Source organism: Spermophilus citellus (genome assembly GCF_964194105.1).
Source record: "Spermophilus citellus genome assembly, chromosome: 5".
Taxonomy (NCBI): Eukaryota; Metazoa; Chordata; class Mammalia; order Rodentia; family Sciuridae; genus Spermophilus; species Spermophilus citellus.
Window position 1 is genome coordinate 142413231 of NC_138186.1, and position 18426 is coordinate 142431656.

The following is an 18426-nucleotide window of genomic DNA, read 5'->3' on the forward strand; positions in this document are numbered from 1 at the left end:
TAATTTTTCTATAGGAGAGGTTTCAATTGTCATTTCTCCAAGTATATATCAAATTGAATTAAAGTTATGAATGAGAATTGTAATCTTACATCAGGTTAAAAAGGAAGGATTAACTGCAGTAAATTCTCTTTGTCTGGATTCAGAATGACCAATGAATTAAAAATACCAGACTGAGTTCATTTTATACTTTGTATACTACGTTTTTATGAAACAGTGAAGACTGACACAATTAAACCATATCATACCACACAGATACAATCTAGCCAGTTGTTCCTTATGTCTCTGTTTTGGTGCTTAATGCTAATTTTGGAGGGATTCTAGAAGGATATTATGGACACATACTTCTGGCAAAAGAACTGTATTTTTTTTAATATATGTATTTTTTAATTTTTATGTGGTGCTGAGGATAGAACTCTACTGCTGAGCCACAACCCCAGCCCCAGGATTGTATTTCTTCTGAAGTCTTTTTAGAGTGGCCATATAAATCATATTAGGGCTATTAGGGATGGGGACCCAAAGGGCACATTAATAGTTAAACGAAATAGCACATATACCAACTATGTTAAGATAATGACTAATAACCTGTGAAATCCTGTGAAAATCCTAAATGAATTATGTTCCCCAATGTGAATATGATTAGAGAACATATCTAACTTTTCATACTTCTTTTAAGTGTATGTTTATTTTTTTGAGGTCTTAGTCTACATTGTAGTAGGCAGTTCTCAATAAAGTAGCCCACGGTATTTGTTAGCTCTCTGATAAATAGAAATTTATATCATAGTGATCTTTTTTTCCATATAGGTATCTTTTAAACTTAGTATAGTATCACAAACCTGTTTTTCACCCTAGAAAGAAAAGTAGTATACTATGCAGTTGCCAATTTTAGGAAGATACTAGAAGCTAAATAATTTCTTTCTGTTTAATAAGGAGATTATTAAAGCATGAGCCTTTTAGTTTCCTTCATGCCATCTAGTTAAATAGCAAGAGAGATTGAGAACACTATAACTGAAATTAGAATGACTTGTTAAATTTACTTAATATGTAAGTTGAGCTGGCAGTGAGCTGATAATCTACTCTCTGCCTATAGTGATTAATAATTTTAGTTTTTTTGAATACTATGTTTGCTACTCAGCTGTCATAGTTTTGCTACTGCTAGTTCTCTATTGCTCAGCATGGTATAATTTTTAGAATAGTTTTTCGTTCTGGAAGCAGAAGCTTTCAGGTACATGTTAGAAGTTTTATCTTACTCCCTATCTGTTCTTAATAGCATTTTAAAAACATACTATGTTGCTTACCCAGTCATGTTAAATATTTGTATCCTCTGTTCTCAGATGTGGAAGAACAGAAATTATTGAGCTTGAGTGACATTTTCATATTCTCAAGGTTACAGATTCAGACCAGAGCCGGGCCAGAAGAGTACACTTAGGTCAAAGAGTCTAGGGAGGAACTTGGATAGTTGGTGATGGTTCATGACTTATTCTGAAGGTGCCTATGGTTCCTAGATGATTTGAAGATATTGAAGAGAATTATGTATCACTTTGGCAAACTCAAATGGCTTTTGGTTTCAAATTAAACCAAAGGGCTTGACCACGGAGACCCACAGTTACCTTACTGCCAGGATGAACCTGTTGTTTATTATAATTATTTGGATTCTTTTGTTAGTAAAAAGGAATGCTATTGTTTAATATTTTCAATGATCCTGGGGCAGACCTTATTTATTGTATACATGATTTCCCTTTCTAAATCCTGGAGCTTTAGAATGACTTAGTGCCCTTGTAGATTTTCCTTATGCTTTTTAATCCGAATTCTCATTTTTGTGGCTGAAAAGGCCACTGTATTGGTCTCCAAGAAGGATGAAATGAGAAATGAAGTCAATTTCTGTTTATCTCTCTAAATTCTCAAAAAAATGGTCATATCCTTTAACATTTCCCATTTTCTAAATATGTAACATATTGATCAACTTTTCAAATGAAAGTTTTATAATTTTTTGTTTATAATTAGTGAAGTATAACAAAACACAAGGAACACTACCTTTTGATAATGGCTTTTCATTTTATCTTCTCTCATGCTTAGTATATATATTTCTCCCATCTAGAAATGACCTAGTGTAGTTTTCTTTGTTCATAATTTATACTGTTTGTCATCATTTTGATTGAACTCTTGCTGCATTCACAACCTTATTTTAAAGCCATATGGGTATAATTCTGTGGTCTATTTAATAAACTTTCTTTCATTAAACATTTAGATTATTTAGCCTATTGATAAATAATTTAACCCATATCACTGATTATTTATAATAGTACATTCTAATCTTTTTGTTTTGTTTAAGGGGAGTAACAATGGATGTTGGTATGACAAAATTTGAAACTACAACCAAAGTTATTACATTAATGGATGCTCCAGGCCATAAGGATTTCATTCCAAATATGATTACAGGAGCAGCCCAGGTACCAGATATTTTGTTAATTCTATATAGTATACTGATTAAACATAAATTTTTTTTGGTTGGGGAGCGGGTACAAGGGATTGAACCAAGGGGCATTTAACCATCGAGCCACATCCTCAGCCCTTGGAAAATATTTTATGTAGAAACCGGGTCTTACTAAATTGCTTAGGACTTCACTACATTGCTGAGGTTGGCTTTCAATTCCTGATCCTTCTGCCTCACTTCCCAAGTTGCTGGGATTACTGGCACATGCCACCATACCCTGCTTATACATAACTTTCTTGATGCTTGGTTTACAATTCTAGGATTTTAACTTTTAAAATATTTTAAAATTAAAAATTTTAACTTTGGGGACTGGGGTTTTGGGTCAGCGGTGGAGCGTTCGCCTAGCACGTGCAAGGCCCTGGGTTTGATCCTCAGCACCACATAAAAAATAAATAAAATAAAGGTATTGTGTCCAACTACAACTTAAAAAAAAATTAACTTTGAAAAAATTGAGGAATGGATTTTTCAAAATCTCTTTATGTGAACTTTATAAAACCATTTCATTTATTGATAAGATAGAATGACTATTTTAAGATCTGCTTTATTACTCTGTATTCAAGGCCTGTATCTTTAAGGAGCTAATTTATGCAGAAATAATGAAGCTTGGGGTTTACGACTCAGTGATTTATTTACCTTATTTGTAAAAAATTTATATTATTTATTTTTAAAGAGTGTATTCATTCATAAATGTGAAAGTGCAAATTAGAAATCTAAAAGCACCATTTCCCACCAGACTGGCAAACATCAGAAACGTCCCAAATACATGGATAGCTGTCATACAGGTGTGTGACAGTTGTGACCACTGGAACTATTTATTTCCTGTACTGAGTGCAATTCAGATTTTATTTACTTTCTATAAGGATTGGAAACCAATTGTAATTATTACACTTATTCTTAATAAGTATACTGAAAAAAATGTCAAAGATATATTATTTTAAGTAATTTAAACAATAGGGCATTGATTTGTTTTATAATGGATTATTATCAGAAAATATGAAGAGTTCAGAATTTGTCTGTGTAACATTGAAAGAAGTATGAATTCAAGCAGTCGACTCAAGATTCCATTTATAGAAAGGAAATGCTTACAAGCATTACCAACCTAAAAACGGTATTATATGAATAAATTAAAATATACGTGGCTATAATCTCAGAACTTGGGAGACCAAGGCAGGAGGATTATATTTGAAAATAAATGAGAAATTATTTGATTCTTTTTAAGAAATTTAATATAGAATTTTAGAATATTAATTTGAGATTTATGGACTGAATGTTATAAAAGATTGAAATGATTTAGTACCTACTATGGGTAGACAATGTGCTATGTGTTCAAATGCATTCAGTATAATATAATACTTACAAGAACTCTATGAGGGATGTATTTTCCCCATTTTAATACCCCTTAATATACTTGTGAGTTTTATCTTTACCAAGGGATACAATATAATTTTAATTTCTTTTCTTTTACGTATTTGTCTGTGTGTGTATGTGTGCGTTCGCATACACACACACGTGTATTTTTCAATACTTATTGAATACTTTCTATGTGCTAAACCCTGTGGAAAGCAGTGTGGGGATATGATGATGGCAAAGCACATTTTGATACTTTCATGGGAGAGGTAAACCCCAGAAAAAGCAGCAATGTGTTGGAATTCTAGAACTTGAGTATCCAGAATTATAAAGATCATTATTCTAAAGTCCTTATGGAATAAGGGTGGGACAGTATTTTAGAGATAGTAATTGAATTTCATTACATTCTGTTATATTCCAAATACATAGGCTTTGAGCTCCCAAAAGACAAGAGCACTGAGAATATATTAATAGAGAATTTTGCCCAGCATTTTTTAGGGATTAGATAAAGCACTTATAGCATCAGGTGTATTATTAATAGCATTTCAGTGAATTTCAGATTTGAACCTAAGAAGGTAAAATTTACAGTTATTAACAAAACTTGATGAGAAAAATATTTATAATTATCAATCCTAGGATTTATAAGCTTGGAGATGGAGTCTATGTTTACTCCTTGTTTTCTGTGACTAGACAACTCTCCTGAGACGTGAAACATGTTAGTGACTTAAAGTATGAGTTAAAATAGCCTGTTTTAAATTGATTGCTCCAATTCCTACCCTTTCTTTCTTTCTTTTTTTTTTTTTTTTTAACTGAGGATTAAATCTATGGGCCCTTAACACCTGAGCATACCCACGGCCCTTTTTTATTTTTGTTTTGAGAGAGGGTCTCACTAAATTGCTGAGGCTAACTTTGAACTTGCAATCCTCCTGCCTCTGCCTCTCAAGGGATGACAGGCATGCACTACTATCCCCAGCCTAATTTGTACTCTTAACTAAGAATCTTTGATCAGAAGAACTGGATCTCATTGAATATAAGATAGAGTTCAGCATTAGAAGTCATAAAGGATTAGAAATGAATACTACACTTAATAGGAGAAGTAAAGCAGGAGTATTTGGACAAGAGTAAGGGGAAAAAAAAGTAGTAGTGTAAATGCCGCAGCAAACAAAGCATGTGGATGATGCTTTTTATTTTTTTATTTATATATGACAGTGGAATGCATTACAATTCTTATTACACATACAGAGCACAATTTTTCATATCTCTGGTTGTATACAAAGTATATTCACCCAAATTCGTGTCTTCGTAGATGTACTTTGGATAATAATAATAATAACCATCACATTCCACCATCATTTCTGATACTTTTAATTTAAATCATAAAGTTCTATTTAAGAGCATAGTATTTGATAGTATTTATGTCCATTTCATTTCCCATTATGGTGAGAATTGGATGTAAATATATCTGAAATTCCTTAAGAACTGGACAGCACAAACATACTTTCATTGAGGAAGCAACAAAAAGAAACACTATTTCTGACCCAAAGCAACACTCAATGACGTGGGTGTAATGTCAGAGAACCCTTGCAAGAAAATGATGATCAATCTGAGATAACTAGCCAAAGGAATATGGTGACATTTAATCATTGTATGCTGGATTATCGAGAAGCAGGTAGATTTCATGAGAACCGTCGGGCACTAAAAGCAAAACTGTGAAAGGGGAAGTGAATGTTCTTTAAAAAACGTCCGAATAGTACATTGACAAATAAATGATAAGAATGAAAATCGAGGGACATCTATGGTTATATAAACTGTTTCTTGTAAATTTTTTCTGTCTGTATCTACCACATGCAATAAAGAACCATCAACACAAAATAATGGGAACTTACAAAGGTAGTTTCAGTAAGACTAACAAAGAAAATCAGCTACCCTAATGTTAGCTTTTTTCTTTTTTTCTTTCTTTTTTTTTTGTGTGTGTAATTTGAGTATGAAAGGAGAACTGTCTTTCTGATTCACAAAATGATCCACAAAGGTTATAAAATTTTGTTACACTAAATTCTTTTTCAGCAGTCATTGGGGATGAATGTTATTTTCCTTCATTGATAATTTTTCATCATTGTAAACAATACTCTGATGAATATCTTTGTAGATCCATAGTTATTTATCTAGGATAAATTCATGGACATGAAATATATATAATTTTTACTTGCTATGGAAATGTTCTCCAGAAAGGTAGACACAGCAGCATGTGAGCATGTGGAAATGCTCTCCAGAAAAGTGTAAGAGAGTCCACAGCAGCATGTGAGCATGCCCATTTTGCAGCACCTTAACCTAATGTGAATAATTTAGTCTTAAATCTTTAACGTCGAGACTTGTAAAAACAGAATGTAGGGTTGGGGGAATTTATCCGTGTACTTTAAATTTCTTTTTATTTTCTCTCTTTTTTTTAGTTCTAGTGATTTTGAATTTTTTGTTTGTTGGCTATTTGTATTTCTTTAACAGATTGCTTGCTTGTATTTTCACTAGTTTTCTAAGGTGGTGTGTCTTTTTTTTTTTTTATGAAGATTCTACATTAGGATTATAGTTTTTACTTTAAATGTTGGGAATATCTGTCCCTGTTTACTATATTTTCATTTTGTTTATGTTTTTTCCCTTCTGCCTAAAGGTGAGGTAATCAATTATGGAATTTCTTGTTCTTTATATCACTACTTCTTGTATCATGTGGGTACGTGCTAATACTTTTTAAAATATTTTAATCCATTTGTGGAATTCTTTATTTCATTTGTTGTGCTGTTTGGTGTCAGGTTGGGGTCCAGTTAGGGTCTGTCTTTAAAATCTGACCAGTTAATTGGATAATTTGACTTTTGAATTAAGGTAGTATGGAATTATTTTTATTTATTGTTTTCTGTTCTTTAGGCAGATGTAGCGGTATTGGTTGTAGACGCTAGTAGAGGAGAATTTGAAGCTGGATTTGAGACTGGAGGACAAACACGAGAACATGGCCTTTTGGTTCGATCTCTCGGAGTAACACAGCTTGCAGTTGCTGTCAATAAAATGGATCAGGTACCTGTAGCCTTTGTGAGAATTTGTTTAGATGCTAGATAAGATAATATTCTGCCCATATAGATGATTTCAGGTGTGACTAGTGCACATTTCACTAACCAAGTTGCTATATTTTTCAAGATAAAAACATTTTCCTGAGATGAAATAAATGAGATGTTAATAATATTTAAGGAAGAATGTCTTCATATTTTCAAAATATGTTTTTGAAACCTAAAAACTATTTTTAATTATAAAATAATATGCATTTATTGTAGTAGAAAGTATGAAATAATTTTGTATATTCACCCATTTTTTTTAGGTAAGACTCTTATATTGGGTTATAGTATATTACTCTTTGCATCATATTTGCAAGTAATTAATAACCATTAAATAAAAGGGTATTTTTTATAGCTTTATTCTAGTCTGTTTTCATGAAGTGATTTATCTAAATAGGCCTGTAGTTTTGAAGATTTCCAATAATGTAATAAATTGTTCACTTTTTCCCAGTAAATTTGAAATACATTTAGTCTATGTAAAAAATTCTATGGCTAATACTTGCCAAATTATATTGTTATATCGTGTGCATGTATGAATATATGACAACAAATGCCACCATATGTACAACTATAATGCACCAATAAAAAATATGGAAAAATAAGTAAAGTTGCAGCCTTCCTGGACTGATCCGTTAAAAAAAAAAGTCTAGCACTGAAGATATAGCTCTGTGGTAGTGTGCTTGCCTATCCTGCACAAGGTCCTGGGTTCAATGCTTGGTACTGGGGAAAAAAAAGAAATCTAGAAATATTGTTTATAGATTTTTTTATTTCCGGAAAAATTAATTTTAGGTTATGTTAGTGGTAATACTTATATTTTGAGTTTTAATAGATTTCATACTTAGTAGATTTTATATTTATGTTTTATATAGTCTTGATTATATTTTATTGCAGAAATTTAAATTTTCTTTATCATGTTCTGAAGGATAATTCTAAAAATAAATCGGATCTTTATCAGGTTAATTGGCAACAAGAAAGGTTTCAAGAGATAACTGGAAAACTCGGACACTTTCTTAAGCAAGCAGGTTTTAAGGTATGATAATTTTAGATTCATTTGGCTATTAATTTCTAGAAATCATGAGAACAAACCTAAAACTTTCATATTCTTGGTTTTTTTAATAATTTTTTTTGTATTTTATTTCCTCCTGGTACCATATATGTAATATATTCTTTGGGTTACTTCACCTTAAAAATTGCATGTGTTGAATAATTGACTTGGATTTTATATAAGTAAAAGAATTTCTCCCCACCTATTATGATAGTATAAGGTTTAAGGAGGTCACAGAACAATGTTGGTATAGAACAATTTCTCTAGCCTGTTTGACCAGGTGAAAATGCTTGACAGTTATGGAATAAATTTGTGTTTTGCACAAAATCAAAAAAGTTGAAAACTATTGGATCAGATAACCTCAAGTTCTATGGTTTCTATTACCTTTAAAAAAATACATTGTTGCTTTTACAAACTTGGTGCAGTTATGGTAATGGTGACTCTTAATTTTTTTAAACATACTGTTACATATTAAACTTCATACATTTAATCTTTTTAATAGGAGAGTGATGTAGCCTTTATCCCTACAAGTGGTCTCAGTGGTGAAAATCTAATTACAAGATCTCAGTCAAGTGAACTCACCAAATGGTATAAAGGACTGTGCTTATTAGAGCAAATTGGTAAGTAAACTGCCATTCTACTTTCAATGAATTTTAAACTTGACATTAATTATTATTTAGAGTTCTTATAGGAGACAGTAATATGTATGAAAAAGCATAGAATTTGTGGCCAGAGGAATGAGGTGACTAGTTTTGAGATTGTACGTTACTGTTGAACTCTAATACAGTTTTCCTCAACTTCCTTAATGAGGCTAGTGCCTGGCCTGTCACAACTATTCTTATAATTAAATGTGATAACACATGTGAATACATTTTATAAAAGTGTTATATGAGTGAGAGTCATTTGCTATTACTATTTGTGAAGTATAATTATTTTCTAGTAGAAGTGGACTATAATGGATTCATTGGAGTAAAAAAAAAATCAGAAAGAGTCAGACATAATTACCCTATATACATATATGATTACGCTAGTGGAGTAACTCTGAACTATGTACAACCAGAGGAATGAGAAGTTGTGCTCCATTTGTGTTCTGTGTGTCAAAATGCATTCTACTGTTAAATTAATTAGTTAATTAATATATACAAAATTGTTCAGTTTAAAACAACAAAAAAATTGCTTTTCTTTTAAAAAACCGTGGTGCTGGGGATCAAACTGAGAGCTTTGTGTATGCTGAGCATGAACTCTACCATTGAGCAACATCCACAGTCCCACATTTTAAATTAAACTTTGTTTTTTGTCATTTCTCTCAGATTCCTTTAAGCCTCCTCAGCGATCTATTGACAAGCCTTTTAGATTATGTGTGTCAGATGTTTTCAAAGGTAAGTGCTACCTCTGCAGGGCTGCTTTTTTGTGGCCCCTTCCTTTCCATTCTCTTTTGTCCTCCTTCCCTGGACTAAGTCATTGTACTTTCTCCAGGTTTTTCCTTCCCCATTCCAATATAAGGATCAGTGTAAAATTAATCTTAAATGCACGGTTCTAGTTACTGAGCTCCTCTGCCTAGAAAGACCTTCAGTTTACTCACCATTTCCCATATTATTCTTATGTACCTGTTAGACTTAAGAAAACCTTATTCTTTATCTTTCTAACCTTGTAACCTTCTCCAATTAGATCCTTTTAGTTTCTGTGTCTTTCAACCAAACTAGATTTTTTACTATTTCTTGACAACCTGGGATCTTTATTGCCACTTCCTCTACCAGTGTTTTCCATATTTTGGTGTTTTTTTACTTGCCGATTTTCTTCCCATCTGTAACAGCCTAGGAATAGCTAGGAGATACTACACATATATTAAGTGAGACTTACCATAGAGAATTACTAATTATGATAAAAGAATAACCATAAGATATAAAGAAACCCTAAATAGCATCCTAGGGAGAGGAAAGTCAGAAGAGGTTCATACTTTGCTGGGAGAAGGTATTGTATTGAATGCCTAAGAATATATCTAGTTTTATACACACACACACACACACACACACACACACAATCTTGTCTACAAAAGTATAAAGTGGTAATAAACATCTCTCTCTCTCTCTCACACACACACACACACACACACACACACACACAAGAATAATCAATACTGAAAAGATGTCATTTGCCCCCAGATTTCCATGATCACAGATCAGACAGTTAAGAATGGATTTGGAACTGAGCAGCAATAGATTGATAACTGGCATGCTTACCCACACACTTACCCAAGGCATCTCTTATTTTCTCTGTACCCTCTAACACTGAATTTTTTTTTTTAAGATAAGCCATAGATTAGAGAAGATGTTTGCAAAATACCATATAAGGGATTGTTATCCAAAGCATACATAGAATTTTTAAAAATTCAATGATAAAAACACAAACAGCTCAATTATGAAATGGACCAAAAACTTTGATACAGACACATCAAAAAAATGTGCGCCCACACATACACACACACATATACACACACAATCAGTTGGTTCTTCAATACATTTTATGCTAACAGAATGCCACTGACTTAATAAATCATAAACTATGCAAGTTTGCTTGTTTGCTTGGTTTTGGTTCTGGAAGTTGAGGTTATTGAGGAGGTGCCTCTGGTGAGGGTCTTTTTGAATCTGTGAAAGGCTGAAAGGTATCAAAGAGCACATGAAAGAGAGATAAAATGAGAGTAGAAAAAGCTGAACTCATCAGAATTGATTACTAACTTACTCCAGTGCTGACTCCCAGAAAAACAGCCTCAATCCATTCACAAGGATGGTATTCCCCAGATGTTAATCATTTCTTTAAAGGTCCCACCTTTTTTTTTCTTTTCATTTTTTACTTTGTTCTAATTAGTTACACATGACAGCAGAATGCATTTTGACACATAGTACACAAATGGAGCACAACTTCTCATTCCTCTGGCTGTACATGGTGCAGAGTCACACTGGTGGTGTAATCATTCATGTATATAGGGTATTAATGTCTGTCTCATTCTACCGTACTTCCCATCCCCACAGCCCCACCCCTCCCCTGATTCTCCTTTGCACAATCCAAAGATCCTTCATTCTTTCCTACTCCTGACCACTCCCACTGTGGATCAGCATCTGCTTATCAGAGAAAACATTTCACCTTTAGTTTGTGAGATTGGCTTATTTCACTTAGCATGATATTCTGTAGTTGCATCTATTCACCTGCAAATGCCATAATTTCATTCTTCTTTAAGGCTGAGTAATATTTCATTGTAAAACTGCACTTTTTAAATATACTTTTTTAGTTGTAGTTGAACACAATATCTTCATTTTATTTATTCAGTTTTTATATCATTGTTTAATTTTTATTTTAATTTGTTATATATGACAACAGAATGCATTACAATTCATATTATACATACAGAGCACTATTTTTCATATCTCTGGTTATACACAAAGTAGAGTCACATCCTTCATGTCTTCATACATGTACTTAGGGTAATGATATCCATCGCATTCCACTGTCTTTCCTACCCCCATCTCCCTTCCCTTTATATCCCTCCCCCTTTCCCCTTTGCCCTATCTAGAGTTCATCTGATTCTCCCATCCTCCTGTCCCCCACAGCATATTATGGATCAGCATCCTTAAATCAGATAAATCATTTGGCATTTGTTTTTTTTCGCAATTGGCTAATTTCACTTAGCATTATATTCTTTAGCTCCATCCATTTACCTGCAAATGCCATGATTTTATTTTCTTTTAATGCTGAATAATATCCCAATGTATATATATACCACATTTTCTTTATCCATTCATCTATTGAAGGTTATCTAGGTTGTTTCCACAGTTTAGCTATTGTGAATGGTGCTGTTATAAACATTGTTGTGGCTGTGTCCCTGTAGTATGCTGTTTTTAAGTCTGTTGAGTATAGACCGAGGAGTGGGATTGCTGGGTTAAATGGTGGTTTCATTCCCAGTTTTCCTCTGAAAGAGAAACAAGGAAAACTACCCCATTTATAATAGCATCAAAAAAAAAAAAAAAACCCAAAAAACAAAACAAAACAAAACTTGGGAATCAACTTAATGAAAGAGGTGAAAGACCTCTACAGTGAAAACCACAGAATGCTAAAGAAAGAAATTAAAGAAGACCTTAGAAGATGGAAAGATCTCCCTTGTTCTTGGATAGGCAGAATTAATGTTGTCAAAATGACCACCACCAAAAGCACTATACAGATATAATGCAATTCCAATCAAAATCCCACGACATTCCTTATTTATTCATTTTTTATGTGGTGCTGAGAATCGAACCCAGCGCCTTGCACGTACTAGGTGAGCATTCTACTGCTGAGCCACAACCCCAGCTCGTAACCCTGCATTTTAAAAACAATATTACAGTTGTTTCTGTGCTGCTTATTTCACATAGACTATGAACTCCTTTACGGCAAGGAGCATTTGTATCTGCATGACCCAGCCCAGTACTTCACGTACCATACATGTTTAATAAGTGAATAAAAAAATGAGTGAAAAAAATCAATGAAATTGAAATATATCATTATCAGCTTCTAGTGCCATAATAGTAGACGAAATAAGGCAATGGTTTCCAAAATGCTCACTGTCTCTTAACAATACAACAGGTAGTTAATCTTTGCTGACTCTACATTCTTTTCTTTCTTTCTTTCTTTTTTTTTTTTTTTTTTTTTTTGGTGTTGGGGATTGAACTCAGGGGCACCTGACCACTGAGCCATCTCCCCAGCCTATTTTGGATTTTATTTAGAGATAAGGTCTCACTGAATTGCTCAGCACCTTGCCATTGCTGAGGCTGGCTTTCAACTTGCAATCTTCCTGCCTCAGCCTCCCAAGCCACTGGGATTACAGCATGCACCACCGTGCTGATTTATCTTCAGGTTGCTTACTGGCTTTTGCATGCACTGCTCCCCTCAGGGTATTTTGGCTGAGGTCACCAGGTGACCTCTTGGTTGCCAAAGTCAGTACACACTTTCGTTACTATCTTATTTGAATGTGGCATTACTTCTAATGCTGCTAACCATATCTACCTTGAAACTTTTCTTCATTGGTGTCTGTGACATGCTTTCTTCTGCTAACCTGTATATTCTCTGACCCCTCTTTAGCCTCTGTGTGTGCTACTCATTCTCTGACTCTGAAATGGTGTCCTGTTGCCTCAGTCCTCTTCTTTTACTCTGCCCAGGTATTCCAAGAACTGATGACTATAAGTTCCTCTCTTGCCTGCATCTTGAAGCTTTCTCAGTTGTCCAAACCTGTTCTTTTATCTGCACACACTTGTGGCTGGACATCTCCGAGGAGTGTGCAGTTGGAATTATCATTCTTACAGATCATGGTGTAATTAGTGCTCCTTGGAATGCAACTTTGCCACCCATATCCCATAGACACTTCAAATTTGCCAAAGCTAAAGTAGATCTTGTGCCTTAATTTCCTGTATCCTAGGTAATATGTCATATCCTCACATTTCTCCATTATTCTTTACTTTCTTTATCCTCAAATTCTTGGATGTATTCCCTTTCTATAATCAGTGTGTACATTTCCATCAGCCTCTTTTCTGACCCCAAAATACCATTATGTGACTTTTCTGTTCATAATTCCTTATTGGATTTACATTACTTAACTGCAGGAATGAAATTCAAACCCTAAATGTCACTTCTGAGGCTCCTTTATGATTTCTCCCTTGTCTCATGTCTTGCCTCTTCTTCATTATTTCATATTACCCCTTACAAACAATACATGTGGCTTTTAGCAAATCCCGTGTTTGGTTTTGGCTTTGCACATTCAGTTTCCTGGGTCAGCAAGTGTTTTCATTTTTCCCTCAATTCATACACACAAGGTGCCTGGTAAACTCTATTCCTGCTTCTTCAAAATGCACAGGTAAAGTGTATGTTCTCCCCATCATGAATTTGTGTGTGTGTGTCTGTGATACTAGGGATTGAATTATGGGCCAATGCATGCTAGGCAAGCACACTCTATCACTGAGCTACACTTGCGGTATGCTATCATGGATTGTTTGTGATGTACCTTTTTATTTTAAATAGCATTTGTGTCTTAGTTCAATGTACTTGTTTTTGTCTTTCATTTCACTAGTGTAAATTTCTTACAGGTGGGGTCTTATGTTTTCATTCATCTCTTTGTCCCAAGCTTGGCGTAATGCCTGATACCACTCAAATATTTGAGAAAGAAACGCACCTCTACTTTTTTGTAATGTGAATATTTTTATTTGCAAGAAAAAATGTAGAATGTGTATACCTGTATTTAGTAGAGATGTTTAAAATTCTGAAGGGACCATTAATAAGTAGCCATTGAACTACTAGTTTTATGAAACTACATGGGACTAAATATTATAATACTAATTATTAGAACCTGCTATGTAAGATTTTTGCATATTTTGCAGATCAAGGATCTGGATTTTGTGTTACTGGTAAAATTGAAGCTGGTTATATTCAGACTGGTGACCGACTACTAGCAATGCCTCCTAATGAAACTTGTACTGCAAAAGGTATTCATCTGCAGGCTGCTTTTGCTAATCAAGCCTTGAGATAGCAATTTTTTTAAAAAATAGTTTAGGTTTAACCTCTTACTGAAATTGTAACTGACTGTCAAAATGATACTAACTGTTGAAGATTTAGATGTGAAAACATTAAACGATTTTTTTCTGTTGTGACTGTGTGTATATATGTACATATAGCATTCTAAATGTGGTAGCATTCTGTTTTTGACAGTGATTCAAGAAGTTTGGTTAGGATTGAACCAGATGTGTAACACCTGACTGATAAATTTATAAGATCATACTCTGTAGAAAAAATTAAATCTAAGTGTAACTTGACACTAATTTGTCAGTGGCAAAGCAAATAGTCTGTCATTTTGAAATGTTTATTACAGAACAAGTTATATAATAACTTATATCAATAAGTTATATAATATATACATATGGAAGACCTAGGTAAGATACAAATGTAGAAAATCCTAATGCTGAAAAAAATTAATAAAGCTAGTTTAAATTGCCACAGGAATCTGTTTTTCCATGATGGTTTATAACTGTTTCTGTCGTCTTATTCTTTAGCTTTACATGCATACATGTTATTCTTTTCCTAATTTGGTTTAATAGTTTATAGTTCTGGATTTATCTTAACATGACATCAGTTAAATCTGAAGAAGTGTCTTATGCTATGAAATAGTATTATTAGTAACAATTTGAAGCTGAAGTAAAACCTGTTTGGCATGTTAAAATTTTCCTTCATTATTCTTAATTTATAGTTTACATCCAGCGTTGCAACTGACTAGTTTATAAATTTGAATGAATATATTTTGCTTAAACTGCTCACTTTAAAAGCAGATATCTTGCTCATTAGAAGAAATTAATGAGTGTGTTTAGGTAGCATGTTTAACCTATATTTAAAGATGAATAAGGGAATGAAAGCAAATGTTATTTCTACTTAACCTTTTTTTTATGCCTACTAGGGATCATAAAATTTCTATTTAGATTAAAAGTAATATGCACCTTAAAAAGTGTCACTTTCCATAGATCTGTTAATTTTATTTAATAACTTTATTTTATTTATTTATATGTGGTGCTGGGGATCGAACCCAGGACCTTGCACGTGTGAAGCAAGCATTCTACCACTGAGCCATAATCCCAAACCAGATCTATTAATTTTGAAGTGCAGCTCATTTCTTTTATTTTTTAAAAAAGTGATCAAGAACTGCAATATTTCTGAAATACTAATTTCTACCTGTGTTAATGAGCTGTTGTGAGAATAATATGTATAAATATACATACGTATATGTATTTTAATAATCAGCAGTCATGAATTAAGACCATGATTCCAAAATTATCACAGACCTTGGGATGGACCCTCTTGTTACTGCTAAAATCTTTATTTGGTGACCAATGAAAGTCCTACAGTCTTTACTTTTCTTCTCTGTCCCTTTCCCACAGAAAAACTCCAAACATTACCTAGAATCAGTGATTCTTAAAGAGAAACCCCATCAGAAGTACCAGGTAGAAACGCCTACTCCTTGGGAGCCTCTCTTGTAACAAGTGGGAGGTTCTCAGCCCTCAATTTCTGACAGGGCTGCTTTTGCTTGTTTTGCTTGACTGTTCAACACACCCTTTTTGTTGAATACTTGAGTGCTACTGTGGCTTTCTAATTGGTAGTGTCCCAAAAGGGAGACTTGACTAAAATAGCAACCCCATATCACCTTTTTATTTCATTAAAATATCAAGTGTATGGAGTGTTATAAAAGAATTTCTTTTTGTAATATCTGGCCAATGAGAAAAGTCCTTGGAAGACAAATATGGAGTAGTCTAACATGATTGGGGGAAGGGAAAACAGATGATATGATTCTCTTTGGAAATTTTTATAGTGTTCATTGAACTTGTAACATGAAAGCTTTTCAAAATCTTAAGCCAAAGGCAGTCCCTGGATAAAGGACATCAAAACACACTTATATACATAGCTATTGTATGTGAATAGCTACCTTCTAGTTTTAATCTTAAACTTCAAAGAAAATGTCAGACATGATCATTTTTAATTTACATTTTATAAATTGAACTTAATTACTTGATATCTGACAAATATTCCTTAATACCATAATTGCTAACATATTTGGAGTCAAGAATCCCTCTTTTCAGATTAAGGCTGATGCATGTATGAAATTCTGCACCCAAACTGTAGGTTATCTCCCCCCAAATCAGAAATTGTTCCTTAGAAATATGCTGCATGGGAAATAATATATATTTCAGAAGGAAATATGGAAATTGTAGTTCATTAAAATTATGTCAGTCCAAAACTATTGCACAGTCATTGGCCTGTACATTCTCTTCATCAGAAGACTCAGGTTCCAGTGGAAAGGAACTTTACCAATAAACTTAACCCATAAAGGCAGAAAGAAAGTATGGAGTATCTTTAAAAGCATTTGACTAAGATTGCTGAGTATTGTCCTCTGGAACTGCTCTCCAGGGCAGGATTGTGTCTAGATAAATAGGTGTCTATTTCTAGGTATAGAGCAACAGTAGGGATCTTTTTAAAATTAACTTTTCTTAACACTATTTCCTTAATATTTTTTTCTTCATATAAGCAGTGATCAATATGCAGATTCTGGGAAGAAGTTCTCCTTGAGCCAGATGCAGTTAAGGGATCTCTGAGAGGACCATTTGAAGTTCTGACTGAGCACTTTGCCCCATGAATTATTTAGAGAACACATGTTGTGTTTGGGTGGTTATCTAATTATAAGCAAAGCTCAAGAGATTAAAATACTACTAGGCATCTCCACCAGTCCTATCTTTTTTATGTCTTTAGGAATAATTCGAACTTTTTATTATACCTTCCTCTATTAATATAACAAAAATAATGGAATGGGACCTGTTTAATGACTTCATTGTGTAAATTAATTTAAAAATCTTGGTTAAATAAGCAGAAGATAGCCTTTTATGGGCAAATACAAGACACTTTATGGTTAGGGTGGTGTTATAGAAGAGTCAAGTCTAGAGGAAGTGTGTTTTCCTCAACGCTCACAGTTATATTTCTCACTCTCAGTCCATTCATATTGAAAATGATGAGTAGTGACTGATGAAGCACAAACCAGCCAAACTCTTTTGGTTGTTATGGTTCAGTGTTGAGGTGTTTCACTGTATGCTTTGGTTCTTACTCATTTCCAGGAATCACACTGCATGATGAACCTGTTGATTGGGCAGCAGCAGGCGATCATGTTAGTCTGACTTTGGTTGGGATGGATATCATCAAAATCAAGTGAGTAAGAAAATAAGTTGAAGTAACTATCACTTTGGAATAAAGGACATCAAAACACATAGATTTTGCAATCTACCAGCTCAATTTTGAATTTTGAATTTTGGCCAAAAATAGACATTTACAGTATTAGCAAATGTTACTTAAAATTGGAATCAGTACCTGTCCCTGTACAAACTCTGCATGTTGATGGAAAAACTGTAATGCATAAAGTCATGCTTTAACCTTGAAGAGAGTATTTTGGAAAAGTTCCTACTTAATTGTTCTAGTTTTTTTAATTAATGTTTTTAGAAGTACTCCTGTTGGATGTAAATTTATTTGTCCTCCAACTATCCTCCCTCATTTACTTATTTTTGTTGTTACAGTGTTGGCTGCATATTTTGTGGCCCCAAAGAACCCATTAAAGCTTGTACTCGTTTCAGAGCCCGAATTCTCATCTTTAATATAGAAATTCCTATCACTAAAGGATTTCCTGTAAGTTTCAAATATTTTATTGTTCTTTTAAAAAATTCAAAGTAGTTTACCCCAAAAGTAGTAACATTTTATGAGTCTTGTTATTTTCATCTAGAAAAACAAGTTAGAATTTGAAAGTCATTTTTATTTTGATCTTTGAGACTGAGAACTTTTTAAGAGAGGCATTGAAAAGATATTTCATAATCAATAGGATTCAAACTGACGATAATAACTAAATTTGG

At 33.4% G+C, this 18426-nt stretch overlaps 1 protein-coding gene across 2 annotated transcripts in view; it reads left to right on the top strand.

The window, feature by feature from the left end:
* Positions 1-18426, top strand: part of HBS1L (HBS1 like translational GTPase) — an 87976-nt gene that overhangs the window by 59281 nt on the left and 10269 nt on the right. The window contains exons 8-15 of one of the 2 annotated variants that reach the window (XM_081296656.1): positions 2330-2447; positions 6752-6898; positions 7889-7963; positions 8481-8598; positions 9289-9357; positions 14377-14481; positions 17644-17734; positions 18097-18205. In XM_081296656.1, coding sequence (XP_081152782.1) covers positions 2330-2447; positions 6752-6898; positions 7889-7963; positions 8481-8598; positions 9289-9357; positions 14377-14481; positions 17644-17734; positions 18097-18205 — 832 coding nt within the window. Of the gene's footprint in view, positions 1-2329; positions 2448-6751; positions 6899-7888; positions 7964-8480; positions 8599-9288; positions 9358-13164; positions 13719-14376; positions 14482-17643; positions 17735-18096; positions 18206-18426 lie in introns of those variants that run through there. The other variant, XM_081296658.1, reaches the window with a different exon arrangement.